The 20,123-nt window shown below is 37.4% G+C and overlaps 1 protein-coding gene across 15 annotated transcripts in view; it reads right to left on the bottom strand.

Moving 5' to 3' along the window:
- LOC128700135 (Ca[2+]-channel protein alpha[[1]] subunit D) overlaps window positions 1-20,123 on the bottom strand; it is a gene marked incomplete at its 5' end in the record, with an annotated part of 794,286 nt that overhangs the window by 218,323 nt on the left and 555,840 nt on the right. For all 15 annotated transcript variants that reach the window (XM_070100780.1, XM_070100771.1, XM_070100781.1 and 12 more), the window contains 5 exon segments: window positions 8,242-8,446; window positions 8,568-8,792; window positions 9,276-9,424; window positions 12,646-12,748; window positions 16,339-16,527. In XM_070100780.1, the coding sequence (XP_069956881.1) occupies window positions 8,242-8,446; window positions 8,568-8,792; window positions 9,276-9,424; window positions 12,646-12,748; window positions 16,339-16,527 (871 nt within the window).

Below are 20,123 nucleotides of genomic sequence, written 5' to 3'. Positions count from 1 at the left end.
AAGCCACTAGAATTTATGAGTATATATACGTCAAACACGGTACCTCGTAAGAAGTATATGTATAAATGACCGAAACAATCGAAGGGTTTAATGCCAGCTACCAAAACTATATGAAATACGTATGACATTGAAAGCATCCCAGAATGATTAATTATATTTTATTATTATTATTATTTTTTTTTTTTTTTTTACAAGTCGGCCATCTCCCACCGAGGCAGGGTGACCCAAAAAGAAATAAAATCACCAAAAACAAAATACTTTCATCATCATTCAACAATTTCACCTAACTCACACATAATCACTGTTTTTGCTGAGGTGTTCAGAACACAACAGTTTAGAAGCATATACGTATAAAGATACACAACACATCCTGCCAAACTGCTAATATCCCGAACCCCTCCTTGAGTGCAGGCATTGTACAGTGGACCCCTGGTATTCGATATTAATCCGTTCCTGAGAGCTTATCGAATACTGAAAATATCGAAAACCGAATCAATTTTCCTCATAAGAAATAATGGAAATCAAATTAATCCGTGCAAGACACCCAAAAGTATGAAAAAATTTTTTTTACATGAAATATTAAGTTTAATGCAATAGAATAACTACAATAACAATAAAATAATTGACACTTACCTTTAATGAAGATCTGGTGATGATTGATGGGATGGGAGAGGTGTTAGTGTTTAGAAGGGGAATCCCCTTCCATTAGGACTTGAGGTAGTAAGTCCTTTTCTGGGGTTACTTCCCTTCTTCTTTTAATTCCACTAGGACCAGCTTGAGAGTCACTAGACTTCTGTCGCACAACATAACTGGCAGCCTCACCCTGCCTAATCACACTATGTATGCCACTACGATTCTTAAATCTTTCAAACCAACCTTTGCTGGCCTTAAATTCACTCACATCAGCACTAGTTGCAGGCAATTTCTTTACCAAATCGTCATGCAACTGCCTAGCCTTTTCACAAATGATCGCTTGTGAGATGCTATCTCCTGCTATCTGTTTTTCATTTATCCACACCAATAACAGTCTCTCAACATTTTCTAACACTTGTGGTCGCTGTTTCGTAATCACAGTTGCACCTTTTGCAAGAACAGCTTCCTTGATTGCTGTTTTCCTGGTAACGATAGTAGAGATGGTTGATTGGGGTTTATTATACAACCTGACCAGCTCCGACACACGCACTCCACTTTCGTACTTTGCAATTAGCTCTTTCTTCATTTCAATAGTCATTAGCGCATTTTTTCTCGAAGGGTTGGCACTAGAAGCTTTCTTGGGGCCCATGGTGACTTATTTTGCTGAAAGAAGCACCAAAAACAGTGATAATATGGATAATATGGAATGTACTGAATGTATCCTTAGATGCGTGCACACTGGCTGGCTTGTAAACACTGGCACACATGGGGCGGTTCAGGCCACACGTGGACAGGTCTCGCATGAATCATATCGAATACTGGGTTTTCAATCGAATACCAAGGCAAATTTTTTGCAATATAATGCATCGAATACCGGATTTATCGAATACTGATGACATCGAATACCGGGGGTCCACTGTACTTCCCATTTCTAGAATTCAAGTCCGGCTATATAAAAATAACCAGTTTCCCTGAATCCCTTCACTAAATATTACCCTGCTCCAACTCCAACAGATCGTCAGGTCCCAAATACCATTCATCTCCATTCACTCCTATCTAACACGATCATGCACGCCTGCTGGAAGTCCAAGCCCCTCACCCACAAAACCTCCCTTCCTTCCAACCTTTTCGAGGATGACCTCTACCCCGCCTTCCTTTCCTTACAGATTTATATGCTCTCCATGTCATTCTACTTTGATCCATTCTCTCTAAATGACCAAACCACCTCAACAACCCCTCTTCAGACCTCTGACTAATACTTTTATTAAGTCCACACCTTCTCCTAATTTCCACACTCCAAATTTTCTGCAAAATATTTACACCACACATTGCCCTGAGACAGGACATCTCCACTGCCTCCAACCGCCTCCTCGCTGCTGTATTCACAACCCAAGCTTCACATCCATATAAGAGTGGTGGTACTACTATACTTTCATACATTCCCTTCTTTGCCTCCACAGATAACGTTTTTTGTCTCCACATATACCTCAATGCACCACTCACCTTTTTCCCTCATCAATTCTATGATTAACCTTATCCTTCATAAATCCATCTGCCGACACATCAACTCCCAAGTACTATTTGAAAACATTCACTTCTTTCATACTCCTCCTCCATAATTTGATATCCAATTTTTCTAAATCATTTGATACCCTCATCACCTTACTCTTTTCTATGTTCACTTTCAACTTTCTACCTTTACACACACTCCCAAACACATCCACTAACCTTCGCAATTTTTCTTTAGAATCTCCCATAAGCACAATATCATCAGCAAAAAGCAACTGTGTCAATTCCCATTTTGTATTTAATTCCCCATAATTTAATCCCACCCCTCTCCTGAACACCCTAGCATTTACTTCTTTTACGACCCCATCTATAAATATATTAAACAACCATGGTGACATTACACATCCCTGTCTAAGACCTACTTTTACTGGGAAGTAGTCTCCCTCTCTTCTACACACCCTAACCTGAGCCTCACTATCCTCATAAAAACTCTTTACAGCATTTAGTGACTTACTGCCTATTCCATATACATCTGCCACATTGCTCCCCTATCCAGTCTATCATATGCCTTGTCTAAATCCATAAATGCAATAAAAACTTCCCTACCTTTATCTAAATACTGTTCACATATATGCTTCAATGTAAACACTTGATCTACACATCCCCTACCCACTCTGAAACCACCTTGCTCATCCGCAATCCTACATTCTGTCTTACCTCTAATTCTTTCAATTATGTATAACCTTACCGTACACTTTTCCTGGTATACTCAGTAAACTTATTCCTTTTTAATTTTTACAATCTCTTTTGTCCCCCTTCCCTTTATATAAAGGAACTATACATGCTCTCTGCCAATCCCTAGGTACCTTCCCCTCTTTCATACATTTATTAAACAAAAATACTAACCACTCCAACACTATATCCCCCCCTGCTTTTAAAATTTCTGTCATGATCCCGTCAGTTCTAGCTGCTTTACCCCCTTTCATTCTACGTAATGCACCTCTCCCACACTCACATCCTGTTCTTCTTCACTCCTAAAAGATGGTATACCTCCCTGGCCAGTGCATGAAATTACTGCTTACCTTTCTTCGTCGACATTTAAAAGTTCCTCAAAATATTCTCGCCATCTACCCTAAACCTTCATCTCCCCATCTACTAACTCCCCTACTCTGTTTTTAACTGACAAATCCATTCATTCTTTAGGCTTTCTTAACTTGTTTAACTCACTCCAAATTTTTTTCTTATTTTCATTAAAATTTCTTGACAGTGCCTCTCCCACTCTATAAACTACTCTCCTTTTGCACTCTCTCCACCTTTCTTTTACTCTCCATATACTCTACTCTTCTTATAACACTTCTGCTTTGTAAAAACCTCTTATAAGCTAACTTCTTCTCTTTTATCACACCCTTTACTTCATCATTCCACCAATCACTTCTCTTTCCTCCTGCACCCACCCTCCTATAACCACAAACTTCTGCTCCAGATTCTAATACTGCATTTTTAAAACTATTCCAACCCTCTTCAATTCCCCCACTACTCATACTTGCACCAGTCCACCTTTCTGCCAATAGTTGCTTATATCTCACACGCACTTCCTCCTCCCTTAGTTTATACACTTTCACCTTCCTCTTGCTTGTTGTTGCCATTTTCCTCTTTTCCCATCTACCTCTTACTCTAACTGTAGCTACAACTAAATAATGATCGGATATATCAGTTGCTCCTCTATAAATGTGTACATCCTGGAGCCTACCCATCAACCTTTTATCCACCAATCCATAATCTAACAAACTACTTTCATTACATGCTATATCCCACCTTGTATATTTATTTATCCTCTTCATAAAATATGTATTACTTATTACCAAACCTCTTTCTACACATAGCTCAATTAAAGGCTCCCTATTTACATTTACTTCTGGCACCCCAAATTTACCTACTACTCCCTCCACAACATTTTTACCCACTTTAGCATTGAAATCCCCAACTACCATTACTCTCTCACTTGTTTCAAAACTCCCCACACATTCACTCAACATTTCCCAAAATCTCTCTCTCTCTCCTCTACACTTCTTTCTTCTCCAGGTGCATATACACTTACTATAACCCACTTTTCACATCCAACCTTTATTTTACTCCACATAATCCTTGAATTAATACAATTACAGTCCCTCTTTTCCTGCCATAACTTATCCTTCAACATTATTGCTACTCCTTCTTTAGCTCTAACTCTATTTGAAACCCCTGACCTAATCCCATTTATTCCTCTCCACTGAAACTCTCCCATTCCCTTCAGCTTTCTTTCACTTAAAGCCAGGACATCCAGCTTCTTCTCATTCATAACATCCACAATCATCTCTTTCTTATCATTTGCACAACATCCACGCACATTCAGACTTCCACTGTGACGATTTTCTTCTTCTTATTCATTTTAGTAATTATTACAGGAAAAGGGGTTACTAGCCCACTGTTCCCAGCATTTTAGCTGACTTTTAATTATATTTTATTTTATTATTATTATTATCACCATTGCCATATCTTTTTCATTGAGTTTAATCATTTCATAATTAAGCTGCCACGAGAGACCAGAATGTAAACAGACAAACACACCAGCTAACCCTTTTATTGTGAACTTCTTTTGTACTTCTTCCATTTTCCTATCTTTCCTCTTCCAAGTGCTGCTGCACTTTTATCTTGTACTATGGGGGTGCACAATCAAGCACAAATTTACAGATGAAATATGTAGTCTTGGAGACTGCTTGATACTGAGACCCATCACTAACCCATTTACTTCTATTGTACTTCTTCCATTTAATTCTTTCAAGTGCTGCTGCACTTCTGTCTTGTACTATGGGGTGGACAATCAATTTATTATTATTAATTTGGACATGATACATAGATGTACAAAGAAATACAGTGGTTAAGTGTAACATGCCAAAAGCCCCTTGTATGCAGAGCATTATGGGCAGGCTTAAAATTAACTTAAGATTAACTAAGAAATGATATATTCAGTGGTAAAAATTATAGTAAACAAATAACAATTAAGCACAAATGAGTATTTCAAAGATAGGTAGTAGGTTGGTAGACAGCAACCGCCCAGCGAGGTACTACCGTCCTGCCAAGTGAGTGTAAAACGGAAGCCTGTAGTTGTTTTACATGATGGCAGGATTGCTGGTGTCCATTTTTCTGTCTCATAAACATGCAAGATTTCAGGTATGTCTTGCTACTTCTACTTACACTTAGGTCACACTATACATACATGTACAAGCATATATATACACACCCCTCTGGGTTTTCTAATATTTTCTTACTATTTCTTGTTCTTGTTGTTTATTTCCTTACCTCCATGGGGAAGTGGAACAGAATTCTTCCTCCATATGCCATGCGTGTTGTAGGAGGCAACTAAAATGCCGGGAGCAAGGGGCTAGTAACCTCTTCTCCTGTATATACTATTACTAAATGTAAAAGGAGAAACTTTCGTTTTTCCTTTTGGGCCACCCTGCCTCGGTGGGATACGGCCGGTGTGTTGAAAGAAAGAAGAAGTGTAACATGCCAAAAGCCCCTTGTATGCAGAGCATTATGGGCAGGCTTAAAATTAACTTAAGATTAACTAAGCAATGATATATTCAGTGGTAAAAATTATAGTAAACAAATAACAATTAAGCACAATGAGTATTTCAAAGATAGGTAGTAGGTTGGTAGACAGCAACCACCCAGGGAGGTACTACCGTCCTGCCAAGTGAGTGTAAAACGGAAGCCTGTAATTGTTTTACACGATGGTAGGATTGCTGGTGTCTTCTTTTTCTGTCTCACACACATGCAAGATTTCATGTACATCTTGCTACTTCTAGTTACACTTAGGTCACACTACATTTACATGTACAAGCATATATATACACACACCCCTCCGGGTTTTCTTCTATTTTCTTTCTAGTTCTTGTTCTTGTTTATTTCCTCTTACCTCCATGGGGAAGTGGAACAGAATTCTTCCTCCGTAAGCCATGCGTGTTGTAAGAGGCAACTAAAATGTCAGGGGCAAGGGCCTAGTAACCCCTTCTCCTGTATATATTACTAAATGTTAAAGGAGAAACTTTCATTTTTCCTTTTGGGCCACCTCGCCTCGGTGGGATACGGCCAGTGTGTTGAAAGAAGAAGAAGAGTACGTATTTCAAAGACAGGTCATATGGTCATTTACTGAGTTGCTGTGCATTCAGTAGAATGGAGTATTCTGTTAGGTAATTATATTATTATTATTATCACACTGGCCGATTCCCACCAAGGCAGGGTGGCCCGAAAAAGAAAAACTTTTACCATCATTCACTCCATTAAAAAATACAAAGTTTGATAGGGTCACAGGTTAAACATTTATGAGATACAATTATTCAGTATTTATTTAGTTGTGGGTGAGTAAGTGATTTTTAAGAAGAGACTTGAATTTATAAACAGTGTTTCTTTTATATTCACAGGTAATGAATTCCAGATTTTTGGGCCTTTTATGTGCACTGAATTTTTGCATAGTGTGAGATGGACACGAGGAACATCAAAGAGTGATCTGTGCCTTGTGTTATGGTCATGTATTATGTTGAGGTTGGTAAGGAGATGTTTGAGGGAAGGGTTTGTTTGAGGGAAGGGTTTATATCCGAGTTAATTGTTCTATGTATGTAGTAGGTACAATAATAAGTATGGATGTTTTGTATGGTGAGTAGGTTTAGAGTTTTGAATATTGGTGGAGTGTGCTGCCTGTAGTGGGAATTTGTTATCATTCTGACTGCAGCCTTTTGTTGGGAAATTAATGGTCTAAGATTGTTTATTGTTGTTGAGCCCCATGCACAAATTCCATAGGTGAGATAGGGGTAAATAAGTGAGTGATATAGGACAAGGAGGGCTGACTGTGGAACATAGTACCGTATCTTCGATAGCATGCTTATGGTCTTGGAAATTTGTTGTACATGTGTTTGAAATTTGGGTCTATTATCAAGGTGGATTCCTAAGAATTTTCCCTCTGTGAGCTTTGTGATAGGTGATCCGTTTATCATTATGTTAAGAGGGACATCTGTAGCTCTGTTTCCAAACTGAATCAAGTAGGTTTTGTCGATGTTGAAAGTAAGTTTGTTAGTCATCATTCAGGTAGATATTTTCTGTAATTCGGTATTCGCAGTATTGGCTAGCATGACTGGGCTTGGGTGAGAGAAGACATATGTAGTGTCAACTGCAAATAGTGTGGGTTTGAGTAGTTGCGATGCATTTGGTACGTTATTTATGTAAACGAGAAAGAGAAGAGGGCCAAGGACACTTTCCTGTGGGACACCAACTGTAATTGGCTGTGCAGAAGAGCTTGCTCCATTTGTGTACACATATTGGCTTCTGTTGCTGAGGTATGACTTTAGGTAGTAATGCAACATGGCATCAGTGAATCCCTCTTCTATGGCAGAAATGACATGTATGCCAGGGATGGGGTTCACTTATCTAGGTCTGGGGTGGGGGCACTGGTAACTGCAGTGAAGGGAGCTGCTAGGGCTTTAAACTAGGAATATTGAGGGAGTGCCCTCTTATACCATAGTGCGACAATTTTATGTGGAGCAAATCATGGTCAACTGTATCAAAAGGTTTACGTAAATCAATCAAGTACAAATTTGTACAAATATGTATTCTTGGAGACTTTAAAAGCTAGTGTACTGAGTGGCTGTAAGGAGACTGATATGCTTGATGATGAGACACTGTGCTGCCCATTTCCGTGACCCAAGTTCTAGTACGGCAAACAATACTGACTGGTCAGAGAGCCCATCGTAACTCCGAGTTGTTGGTAAACAAGTACGTCAATAAGTGAGGAGAGGCTGTAATACGGTGGAACCTTGGTTTTCTTATGCCCTAGTCTGTATGTAAAACTATAGTTGATTTCTATAAATGTTTTTTTTGTAAATATTTTTGGGTGTCTGGAACAGATTAATTGGATTTACATTATTTCTTACGGGAAATATTAACAAAAAATACATTTTATAGAGAATAACTATAGTTTTGCATACAGACTAGGGCATACAAAAACCAAGGTTCCACCATAGAGAGATTAATCGTACTTCCAACTGATGATGAGAGTAATCATACCTCCAACTGGTGGCACTACTTGATCCAGAAGTTTAGGATTTGTACGCTTCCAGATCTTCTTAATGACAGCTCTCAACTCTTCATTGGCATCATCAATGTTGCCCTCTGTTTTAATTCTTAGAGATGTTCTAACTAAGGCAAAAAGTGTTGCATTGAACATCACTGTTCCATCTGTATTTAGAGGCATGTTCATGGCCACTAAACGCTGAAAAGAATGAAAATTTACTTGCAGTGCAAACAGCTATAAAAGAAAGTTATATCAAAATGTTAGTTTTTATATAACATCCATTTAGCTGAATCAGATTAGAAATTAATGCCTAACTTACTTTACATGCTACACGATATGGACATAGTTTTCCAAATCCTAAAGGAGGAGATATTTTCCTGAGAAGAGTTACCACATCCAGGTGCTTAATTCTGCCCTTTGCATCAGGGTCATACTCTGACCATAATGTGATGAATTCATCTAGATGATGTGGGCCAAGGATAGACCAATCACGTGTAAGATAGTCGAAGTTGTCCATGATGACAGCAACGAACAGGTTGATGATCTGTTAAATAATGTGCAGCAGTCAAAGCAGATGGACAATATAATTTTCTAAATTGCTTGTGACTTTTCTTTCTCTAAATTTTAAATATTTTAGTAATGTTTATATTGAATGTATCTATAAAATTTTTATATCTGCTTTATAAAAGAAAAAAAAATACAGTACTCATGAAATAAATGACTTTTGTATTTGTTACTGTTGTTATCTGAGATCACTCTTCCAAATGAACAACAAAAAATAAACACATATGAAAGCATATAAAATACAGGACAGTTATGGAAAAATGTGAGCTTATTCACAATAAACATTGTAATATTGAAATTCACACTAATCTCACTAAAAGCAATATGCATGTATAAATACAAAGACATCAAAGTAATTTTGATGTCAAATTTTTATGATGCTTGCTGCAAACAATTTAGAAATTCAATTAATGCAGCATGAATACTGTTTGTAAATCTACTTACAGGACATCAGCAGCCTTACCAAGAATGAACAGAGGGTGTAGAAAGATATGAAGTAAGGATATGCTACCATTGAGCCACAGGTGCGAGCATTTGGGAAGTCTTCAGACAGTGGGTCACATTTAGCATCCGGCGGTAAACATGACAACATGATTTCTTGCCATGCCTCACCTGAGTAGATGTGGGAATAATATGTAGATTGTGAGCTCAAATGAGTGAGAAATAGCCTAAGTGGTCCCTATTAAAGAAAAAAAATATTAAAAATAATTTATTAGCCTTGTATATGCACAGGTTGTTTAATATATTTATAGATGGGGTTGTAAGAGAAGTAAATGCAAGGGTCTTGGCAAGAGGCGTGGAGTTAAAAGATAAAGAATCACACACAAAGTGGGAGTTGTCACAGCTGCTCTTTGCTGATGACACTGTGCTCTTGGGAGATTCTGAAGAGAAGTTGCAGAGATTGGTGGATGAATTTGGTAGGGTGTGCAAAAGAAGAAAATTAAAGGTGAATACAGGAAAGAGTAAGGTTATGAGGGTAACAAAAAGATTAGGTGATGAAAGATTGAATATCAGATTGGAGGGAGAGAGTATGGAGGAGGTGAATGTATTCAGATATTTGGGAGTGGACGTGTCAGCGGATGGGTCTATGAAAGATGAGGTGAATCATAGAATTGATGAGGGGAAAAGAGTGAGTGGTGCACTTAGGAGTCTGTGGAGACAAAGAACTTTGTCCTTGGAGGCAAAGAGGGGAATGTATGAGAGTATAGTTTTACCAACGCTCTTATATGGGTGTGAAGCATGGGTGATGAATGTTGCAGCGAGGAGAAGGCTGGAGGCAGTGGAGATGTCATGTCTGAGGGCAATGTGTGGTGTGAATATAATGCAGAGAATTCGTAGTTTGGAAGTTAGGAGGAGGTGCGGGATTACCAAAACTGTTGTCCAGAGGGCTGAGGAAGGGTTGTTGAGGTGGTTCGGACATGTAGAGAGAATGGAGCGAAATAGAATGACTTCAAGAGTGTATCAGTCTGTAGTGGAAGGAAGGCGGGGTAGGGGTCGGCCTAGGAAAGGTTGGAGAGAGGGGGTAAAGGAGGTTTTGTGTGCGAGGGGCTTGGACTTCCAGCAGGTATGTGTGAGCGTGTTTGATAGGAGTGAATGGAGACAAATGGTTTTTAATACTTGATGTGCTGTTGGAGTGTGAGCAAAGTAACATTTATGAAGGGGTTCAGGGAAACCGGCAGGCCGGACTTGAGTCCTGGAGATGGGAAGTACAGTGCCTGCACTCTGAAGGAGGGGTGTTAATGTTGCAGTTTAAAAACTGTAGTGTAAAGCACCCTTCTGGCAAGACAGTGATGTAGTGAATGATGGTGAAAGTTTTTCTTTTTCGGGCCACCCTGCCTCGGTGGGAATCGGCCAGTGTGATAATAATAATATAATAATATGCACAGGTTATTTCATTTACAATCTATCTACAATTATTTTTTTTTTTTTTAACTTAAATTGCAATTTCTCTCCTAGGCAGGGTAAGCCAAGAGAAGCAGAAGCTCACTATCACACTTAAGCTGCCTCTGAAATTTAACCTCCTACTACACTTTCAAAGCACATGCACTCTTGAGACAAGTAAAACTAAATTCTGGTTAGCTAGTTTCCTCCCAATTCCTTCAGTGATATTACTATGCTCACACTCCATATGCATGCAAGATTCTACAAACTTCTTGTTCACTCTCTCCAAAACTTTCTCAGATGCTGCCTACACCTCCTTACATTCAGCCCTGATTTATACACCCTCTTAGGTCAAGCTGCAATGCTCTATTCTTAATACATTTCAACAAGCTTAACAACCTTCTATCTTCTCATTAAATTACACAATTTCCACTACCATACAATCTAATGTCTTCATTCCATATTGTCTGCATAATATTCACACAATTATTGATTTAAAAGATACAAAGGAATTGACCAAAAAATTTCCTGACCACTTAAGAACAAAAAAAAAAAAAAAAATTCTATTAACTAAAGAAGGACAGCTGCAGAAAGGATAATAGTAGCAGAATAATGAAATGGTTTACTAGAAGAGGTAGAAAGTGCTACAAGCACAAGAAGGTAAATGCAGAAATGAAAATAACACACCAAAAGCTTACTGTAGCTGCAAATAGGTAATCACCTCTTACTTTCTACAAAATTCAGTTATTATACCTAACACTTATTCAAAAGTATCATCCCATTATAAAGATTGTTTTTTATCCAGTGACAACATAGTAAAACTTCTCATTAAGAGATCTATCGATAATGAATTTTGGGAATTTCGGACAAAAAACTGGATGGACAAAATGGACAAAAATCCGAAATTCCAGATTTTGTTTGTAGCAATAGTGTTCGGTTGTCTGACCAAGCCAGAAGACTACAATGTTTGTCAGGTATGGGCCAGAGCAGCCACATCCAGGACCTGTCTTTTTTCACTGTTTCCCAAGTCACAAGCCACCTGCACCAGTTTACTGTCTGTGCTCCTTCATACATACACCCGCCATTCAGTCTCTAATTTTGTCCAGATTTAGAGCATTTTGTGTGACTTTATGAACATATTAAATAAAGTGGAATTACAATGCTCTGTAAAGCAAGTGGTGGCGACACGAGGAAATGTATGGTTCTAAGTGTTATGGAGGAACTGGCATTTCAGTAGCACGGATATGTCTGATATCTGTAGAAGCCAGGACAAACTTACAGACCATGCTCTTAAACTTAGTGTAGATGTTAGTGGAGCTTTAATGCCCTTCTACCTCGCAATCACGGTAGTTTACGCCACTTCTCTCCTCCACAAAAGGTTAAGTAAAATTATTGTAAATTACTTAGAGTACTATAAAATTACTATACAGTGCAGTACTATTGCTGGATGACTTAAGGCTACAATATCCACATGTCCGGTAGCCTTCTGAATCAGTGGACCAAGTCCGCTAGTTCAGAAGACAAACAGATGATCATAAATAATTAATTTCATAATTCTGAAGTTTTGGACAATCAGCAACGTCGAACACCCCCTTTGCCAATCAGTCTCCACTGTACTATATTTTAAGAGGTAATTTTTGTTTCCACACTTGGATTGATGACTCACTACCTATTAGTTCTGCCCCTAAAACTCAAGTTTTACATCTCCCTTCCACTTTTCCAGAGTTCCCTTCATAACACCAGTGTCATAGCAACTGGTGAGAGAGATAAGGCAGTTTTTGTGGTCATCAAACAAACCCAGAAAAATGCTTTATATTGGCTCTAGTAACCCATTATAGGAATCTTACCAGTGGTACCCTAAAGCACAGCATTATTATTGTACACAAAATATAGCTGTCAAAAATACTTCATTACTGTATTCTGATTTATTAAATAGATATTTTTCAACTTGCCTGTTGCTGATCTGAAGAGTACCATTACTGCTTGAAAGAATGTCTGAAAATTGTTATGACGATGGATCTGCGTTTCGTAGTCTAATGCAATCTTTCCGAATACCTGAGTGGAAAAGAACAATTATTTTTAAGGAGTGTTTAATCTTAAGGCTGCCTGAAATTCACTGCATAATTATGGGCTTTTCAATTTATGACACAATGTTTATCAATCTACAAATAATCCACACACAGGAGAAAAAAGCTTGTGATGACATTTTAGTCCAACTTGGACCATTAACCAGTCACATATGATTCAAGCCAAACCGAAATGTCGTCATGAGTTTCTTTATCCTATGTGTGGGTTATCTGTGTACTGTCCCAGTCATGGTATTGTGCCTTTTTGTTCTTGAATCAATTCATTATAGTATACAGTAGGGCCCCACTTATACGGCGGGTTAGGTTCCAGGCTGTCGCCAGAAAGCAGACATCGCCGGAAGGTAGAACGCCATTTTTTCCATTTATAAATGCATATAAATGCCAGACAACAAGTTTACACTAAATTATATTAAGTTAGTAATAGAACTAGGCATTAAAAACACACAAAGCAAAATACATTCACAGTAAATTCATTACTTATCTTAAAGTATTTGTAATCTTAATGTAGGGAGAGAGGTGAGTAGTACAGTGGACCCCCGCATAACGATCACCTCCGAATGCGACCAATTATGTAAGTGTATTTATGTAAGTGCGTTTGTACGTGTATGTTTGGGGGTCTGAAATGGACTAATCTACTTCACAATATTCCTTATGGGAACAAATTCGGTCAGTACTGGCACCTGAACATACTTTTGGAGTGAAAAAATATCGTTAACCGGGGGTCCACTGTACTTATTTGTAGGAAGACAGGTGCAGGTAGCCCAGGTGTAGATAGCCCTGGCTCCCCATCTCATACATAATATATGATATTTAAAACATCCCAGAGAGGTAAAATACACATACAGTACACTCATTATTTACCTTAAAATATGTGTAGTCTTAATATAGGAAGAGAGGTGAGTAGTATTTATTTGTAGGAAGTCAGTGTAGGTAGCCGGTAGGTGTAGCCCGCCTGGGCTACACCTACCGGCTACCTACACTGCGGGCCAGAGCCATATTATTAACATTGACATGCCTTGTTCACTGAATTTAATCATTTCTAACAACTACCTTTAGATGCCATCATAAACGAAGGTAGAAGTAATGAATAATTCATGCCGAAAATTGTAAACAAAAACGGAGTGAGAGAGTGGCTGGGCCAAACGCAGATTCATAAACGTTTTCTCTGATGGCTGAGCCGAGAAAACGTAATGTTGTCCCTCCACCCGGCTACCACACAGCTCCACAAGTATTATTATCAGAGCACACATAAAATATGTAATATATGCCAGACAACAAGTTTACACTAACTTATATTAAGTTAGCAATAGAAATAGGCATTAAAAACACAATAAAAGGTAAGATACACACAGAGTACACTTATTACTTACCTTAAAATATTAATATTAATGTGTGAGAGGTGAGTGGCAGGGAGTTTATTGAACAAAATCAGAATGGCACACCATCATCCTCTAACTTGGCACTTAAAGCAAGAGGCTTACGACTTCTCTTTTTATCACAGCTAACCTTAGACACCATCGTCAATGAGAGCCAACTAGTTAACGAAAGAGTAAACGAGAGAGAGAACGAGATACAGAGTTGAGACAATGTAAGAACACAAACTGAACAGGTAGTGGGCGATCACTTGGTCAGGCGAAATAAATGCCTATTAATATGTGTCTACTTTTAGTTCATTCACGTACGTTTGTAAGAGTTTGTAAAACATTTACCTCAATATTTTTTTATTATAATAATATTTTTTTATTAGAATAATAATTACCTCACAATACAAATACTCTTACATTGTGTACAAGTTGTACAAGTTAGTACAGAATAAACAAAAAGCAACACACCATTTTTAGAGTGACTGAAGATATTATTATTCTTATTCTTATTATTATTATTATTATTAATATTAATAATAATAATATTATTATTATTATTAATAAAAAGCACTAAATGCACAAGGGTCGTGAATTGCTATATATAAAGGCATACGAAAAGAATATTTTTCTCCAGTTATCCCCCAGTTTGACTAGAGAAAACAATTCTTCCAACACTACCTACACAGCTGCTTTGTAAACAAATCTCATATTTACATCAATTTTTATTCTGTGAGTGTATGTATCATGTTTATATGCTATGTAACAGGTTTCATATATAATTTTGAGGAAAATATCATAGATGGATTAATGAAAATGCCTATATTGATGTAAAATAAGACATTTAGTGTGCCCAAGAGTGATTATTATTACGTAGTATTGGTGTCATGAGTAGAGAGAGACTTAGCGATTTTAATGTGTACCTGCACACCAGCACAGAGTGTAAGTATATTTAGGTACAGGTACACATAAGTGTAATTATCAGAGTACATATAAAATATGCAGTAACTTTAAAACACTCAAAATTTTGGAAAGTTTCCTGACATAAGAGATGTGGTCACGGAAAATGTAAACAAACAAGGTGAGGGGGTGCCGTATTTGAAAGACCACTTGCCGTATAGCAAATTTTGGTCATAATTTGGCATCGCCATATTAGTGGAACGCCATAAGGCAAAACGCCGTAAAGCAGGGCCTTACTGTAATCATAACCTCATGAAGAATAAACTTTTGATCTTTTATATCTATTTTCTCACTACAGTGGCTTGCTCATTATAGTAACCTAATTCAAATATATGAAATTGTTTGATCTCACTAGGATATTCACCTATGAAGCATAACAATATCATACCTATACTGTATTTTTCCTTTTAAGAAAAGATGCATACTGCAGAACAAGCTTTTATTGGGACAAAAATGCTTCTCTCTGTTAGATGTTTATCACCTTTTCACAAACCCAATAAAGCTGTGAGCAAAACATTGTTCCAATTAGAGTTTATCTTGCAACATGTGTTTATTTAATATTTTTGGCACAATGCTATTTGGCTCCTATATTTTTCCACCTGCCTTCAGGTTAGATACAGCCAGTATGAGAAAAAAAAAAACTCACTTTATAAATGCAGAATTATTCACGTTTTGCTGCTAAGGAACTCTAATTATTTTGTTATTAATATATATTTACCTACCCAGTAATTTTATAAACTACATTATGAATGACACTTAAAAAATTGTAGGGATCCTTACAAACCAAAAGTTCACTGTCCTCATTCTTTACTTTTCAGGGATATGCATCATACCTCTAGAAAATAAACAAAATATTGAGAAATGAGTAAGGTCATAACAGCTTTTCTGATCTAGCCATACAAAGTGAATATTAAAAACAGTTGTTTAATACTGATATTTTTGCATGTAACTGCATTTTTGCCTACCAATATTTATTCTATTATAAGTGGTATTTAAGGGGAAATAGAGTCCAGTAATCCAGTTTTTATTGCATTTCATACCTCATTATAGACTAATAATGATGAGAAACATCGTACCACAACTCAATTTTCCTTCCTTAAAATAAATCAAAATCACAGTTTTATTCTACATTTAAATTTTTAATCTGATCTTTATTTTCAAGCTGATATCTACCAGACTTTTGTATGTCTTCTAATACTTCTAATCTCATTAATTTTTCCCTTAAACTGCTCAGGACCTGCATGCCGACGACTCCATAGATGAAGAAGAGGAGGAGGATGAGAAGAGCAACATAAGGCAGGGCCTGGAAACTCTTGATAAACGTCCAGAGTAGTGTACGAATACCTTCACCCTTGGAGAGGAGCTTCACCAAACGCATGACACGGAACAAACGGAAGAAGTTGATTGAGAAGAGGTTAGATCCCGGCTGTGAGGGAAAAGGAGGGATTAATGACAGAAATTACAATTCTGGTAATGAGGAACTGAGATGGTAAAGTGAAGGTGATGTATGAAGAGTCACAATGTACCCAAAACACTGTAGTACATGTTTAACCCACAGTTTGAAGAGGAAACATTAGACAAAACTTCAGCCTGTCATGTCACACTACTGCTCACAACTTAACAAAAGTCCAGAACAAACCAAAATATCATCTAACATTTTCTCTGAAAATTGTGGATTAGGTGTGAATTGTTTTAGCCATGGTATTGCAACTTTTATTCAACACTATAGTAGAGGGTATAAAAGGGAATTATAATTTAAGGGTGCGGTGAATAGAAAATAATTCATTTAATATAATGAGTAACAAATGAATTATAGGAATATTAGTAGTAAGGAGCAAAAAATGTTTGAAGATTTAAAGGAATATGTAAAACAGTACATTTTAAAGCAGATGAGAACATAAGATGAAAGTCATATATAAGTAGCAAATGAAAAAATGAAGAAAATTCAAGAAATCTTAATAATTATACATAAAATATTGATTAATGAAACATTAAAATTCCTGTTAGGTGTAAGAAATGTAGATAAAAATTATTTATGAAGAGCAATAAAATTTTTAATTATATTTATAAATTAAGTTAGAAGATATACAAAAATGGCATGATAAAACTCGATGTAACTACAATAAATTAATAAATAACTTGCATGCACACACACACACACACACATACATACATACATACATACATACATACATACATACATACACACACACACACACACACACACACATACATTTATATATATATAATATATATATATATATATATATATATATATATATATATATATATATATATATATATATATATATATATATATATATATATACAGGTAGTAGGTTGGTAGACAGCAACCACCCAGGGAGGTACTACCGTCCTGCCAAGTGAGTGTAAAACGAAAGCCTGTAATTGTTTTACATGATGGTAGGATTGCTGGTGTCTTTTGTCTGTCTCATAAATATGCAAGATTACAGGCATGTCTTGCTACTTCTACTTACACTTAGGTCACACTACACATACATGTACACATTTATTTATACACACTCATCTGAGTTTTCTTTGATTTTATCTTAATAGTTCTTGGTCTTATTACTTTTCCTTTTATATCCATGGGGTAGTGGAATAAGAATCTTTCCTCCGTAAGCCATGCGTGTTGTAAAAGTCAACTAAAATGCTGGGAACAATGGTCTAGTAACCCCTTTTCCTGTAAAGATTACTAAAAAGAATAAGAAGAAGAAAATTGTCAAAGTGGGAAGTCTGAATGTGCGTGGATGTTGTGCAAATGATAAGAAAGAGATGACTGTGGATACACAAATAACCCGCACATAAAAGAGAGAAGCTTACGACGACATTTCGGTCCGACTTGGACCATTGACAAAGTCACACTAACAGAGGTGGACCAGGACGGCTATATATAGGATAATGGATAATGAGAACCTTCAAAACTAGGGAGGCCAAGCCCATGATGACACTCTTCAGGTCACTTGTTCTATCTAGGCTGGAATATTGCTGCACTCTAACAGCACCTTTCAAGGCAGGTGAAATTGCTGACCTAGAAAATGTACAGAGAACTTTCACGGCGCGCATAACGGAGATAAAACACCTCAATTACTGGGAGCGCTTGAGGTTTCTAAACCTGTATTCCCTGGAACGCAGGAGGGAGAGATACATGATTATATACACCTGGAAAATCCTAGAGGGACTAGTACCGAACTTGCACACGAAAATCACTCACTACGAAAGCAAAAGACTTGGCAGACGATGCACCATCCCCCCAATGAAAAGCAGGGGTGTCACTAGCACGTTAAGAGACCATACAATAAGTGTCAGGGGCCCAAGACTGTTCAACTGCCTCCCAGCACACATAAGGGGGATTACCAACAGACCCCTGGCAGTCTTCAAGCTGGCACTGGACAAGCACCTAAAGTCAGTTCCTGATCAGCCGGGCTGTGGCTCGTACGTTGGTTTGCGTGCAGCCAGCAGCAACAGCCTGGTTGATCAGGCGCTGATCCACCAGGAGGCCTGGTCACAGACCGGGCCGCGGGGGCATTGACCCCCGAAACTCTCTCCAGGTAAACTCCAGGTATAGGCAGGAAGAGGTGGAGGTAGTAGTAGTAGTAGTAGTAGTAGTAGTAGTAGTAGTAGTACAAGAATTGTATATAATACCGACTACTACAACTACTGATGAAATTAAGACACATGTGCGGCGTCTGGTTGTCTTTGTTGTGGACGTTTCGCCATCCAGTGGCTGGCTGGATGGCGAAACGTCTACGATGGGGATGCCTGGGTGTTGTGCATGTGTCTTAATTTCATCTTGTCGGTATTATATACAATTCTTGTACTACTACTACTACTACCTCCACCTCTTCCTGCCTATATATAGCCGTCCTGCTCCACCTCTGTTAGTGTGACTTTGTCAATGGTCCAAGTCGGACCGAAACGTCGTCGTAAGCTTCTCTCTTTTATGTGCGGGTTATTTGTGTATCGTTCCAGTCACGGTATTGTGCCTTTTTGTTATTTATGATTGTGGATGTTATGAATGAGAAGAAACTGGATGTCCTGGCTTTAACCCTTTCAGGGTCCAAGGCCCAAATCTGGAGTCACGCACCAGTGTCCAAGAATTTTCAAAAAAAAAAATTTGTTATTTTTTCTTATGAAATCGTAGAGAATCTTTTTGTGAAGGTAATAAAACAAAAAGTACGAAATTTGGTGGAAAATTGACGAAATTATGCTCTCGCGAATTTTGATGTGTCAGCAATGTTTACGAATCGGCGATTTTGCCGACTTTGACTCCCATTTTAGGCCAATTACATTATTCCAATCTACCAAATTCTTAGCTATTTCACTAGTATTACTTCTATTCTATCGATTGCGCACAAGAAATCGCCAAGTCAACTGTTTCAACTACAAAGTAAAGTGATCGGAAATTGTTAATTTGGCCAATTTAACACAAAGTTCAAAATATTCCAATTTCAAAATAGGGTCCAGAATAAACAATGTAGGCATTCCTGGCACTAAACTAACATTTCCTCTATTCATTAGTTATGTTTTGAGGCTTTACAAATAAATTCCATTTTGATTTTTTATTCACATAATGAATTTTTATTCACACCAAAAAATAGAAGATTTACTGTTATGCAATACTGTAATAATTGTATAAATATCATCACCATATTTGTGAATGTATATTAGACCCACCAGCTGGCGTGTATTAGATGTGTGAGGTCGTTTGTTTACTCTTGAATATCGGCAAAAATTTAACATTTCCGCTACTTTGAGCTCAGTTTCAAGCCATTTCCAGTGCTAAAACCAATGAAAATCATCTCTATTTTTGTAATATGTCTTCCATTCTATCAAATGAGACCAAGAAATCGCAAATACAACTATAAAAAACATACGAAAAAACACTGCAAAGTTGCTGTTTTAATCGAAAAATCATGATTTCAGTTTTTTTCTCTCATTATACACAGTGTGCTGCAGGATCTGTTTTATGTGGTGCACACATACCACATAGATGTATTC

This window comes from Cherax quadricarinatus, chromosome 74, assembly GCF_038502225.1.
Source record: "Cherax quadricarinatus isolate ZL_2023a chromosome 74, ASM3850222v1, whole genome shotgun sequence".
NCBI classification, from domain to species: Eukaryota; Metazoa; Arthropoda; class Malacostraca; order Decapoda; family Parastacidae; genus Cherax; species Cherax quadricarinatus.
This window is presented reverse-complemented; position numbering and strand designations above follow the sequence as displayed.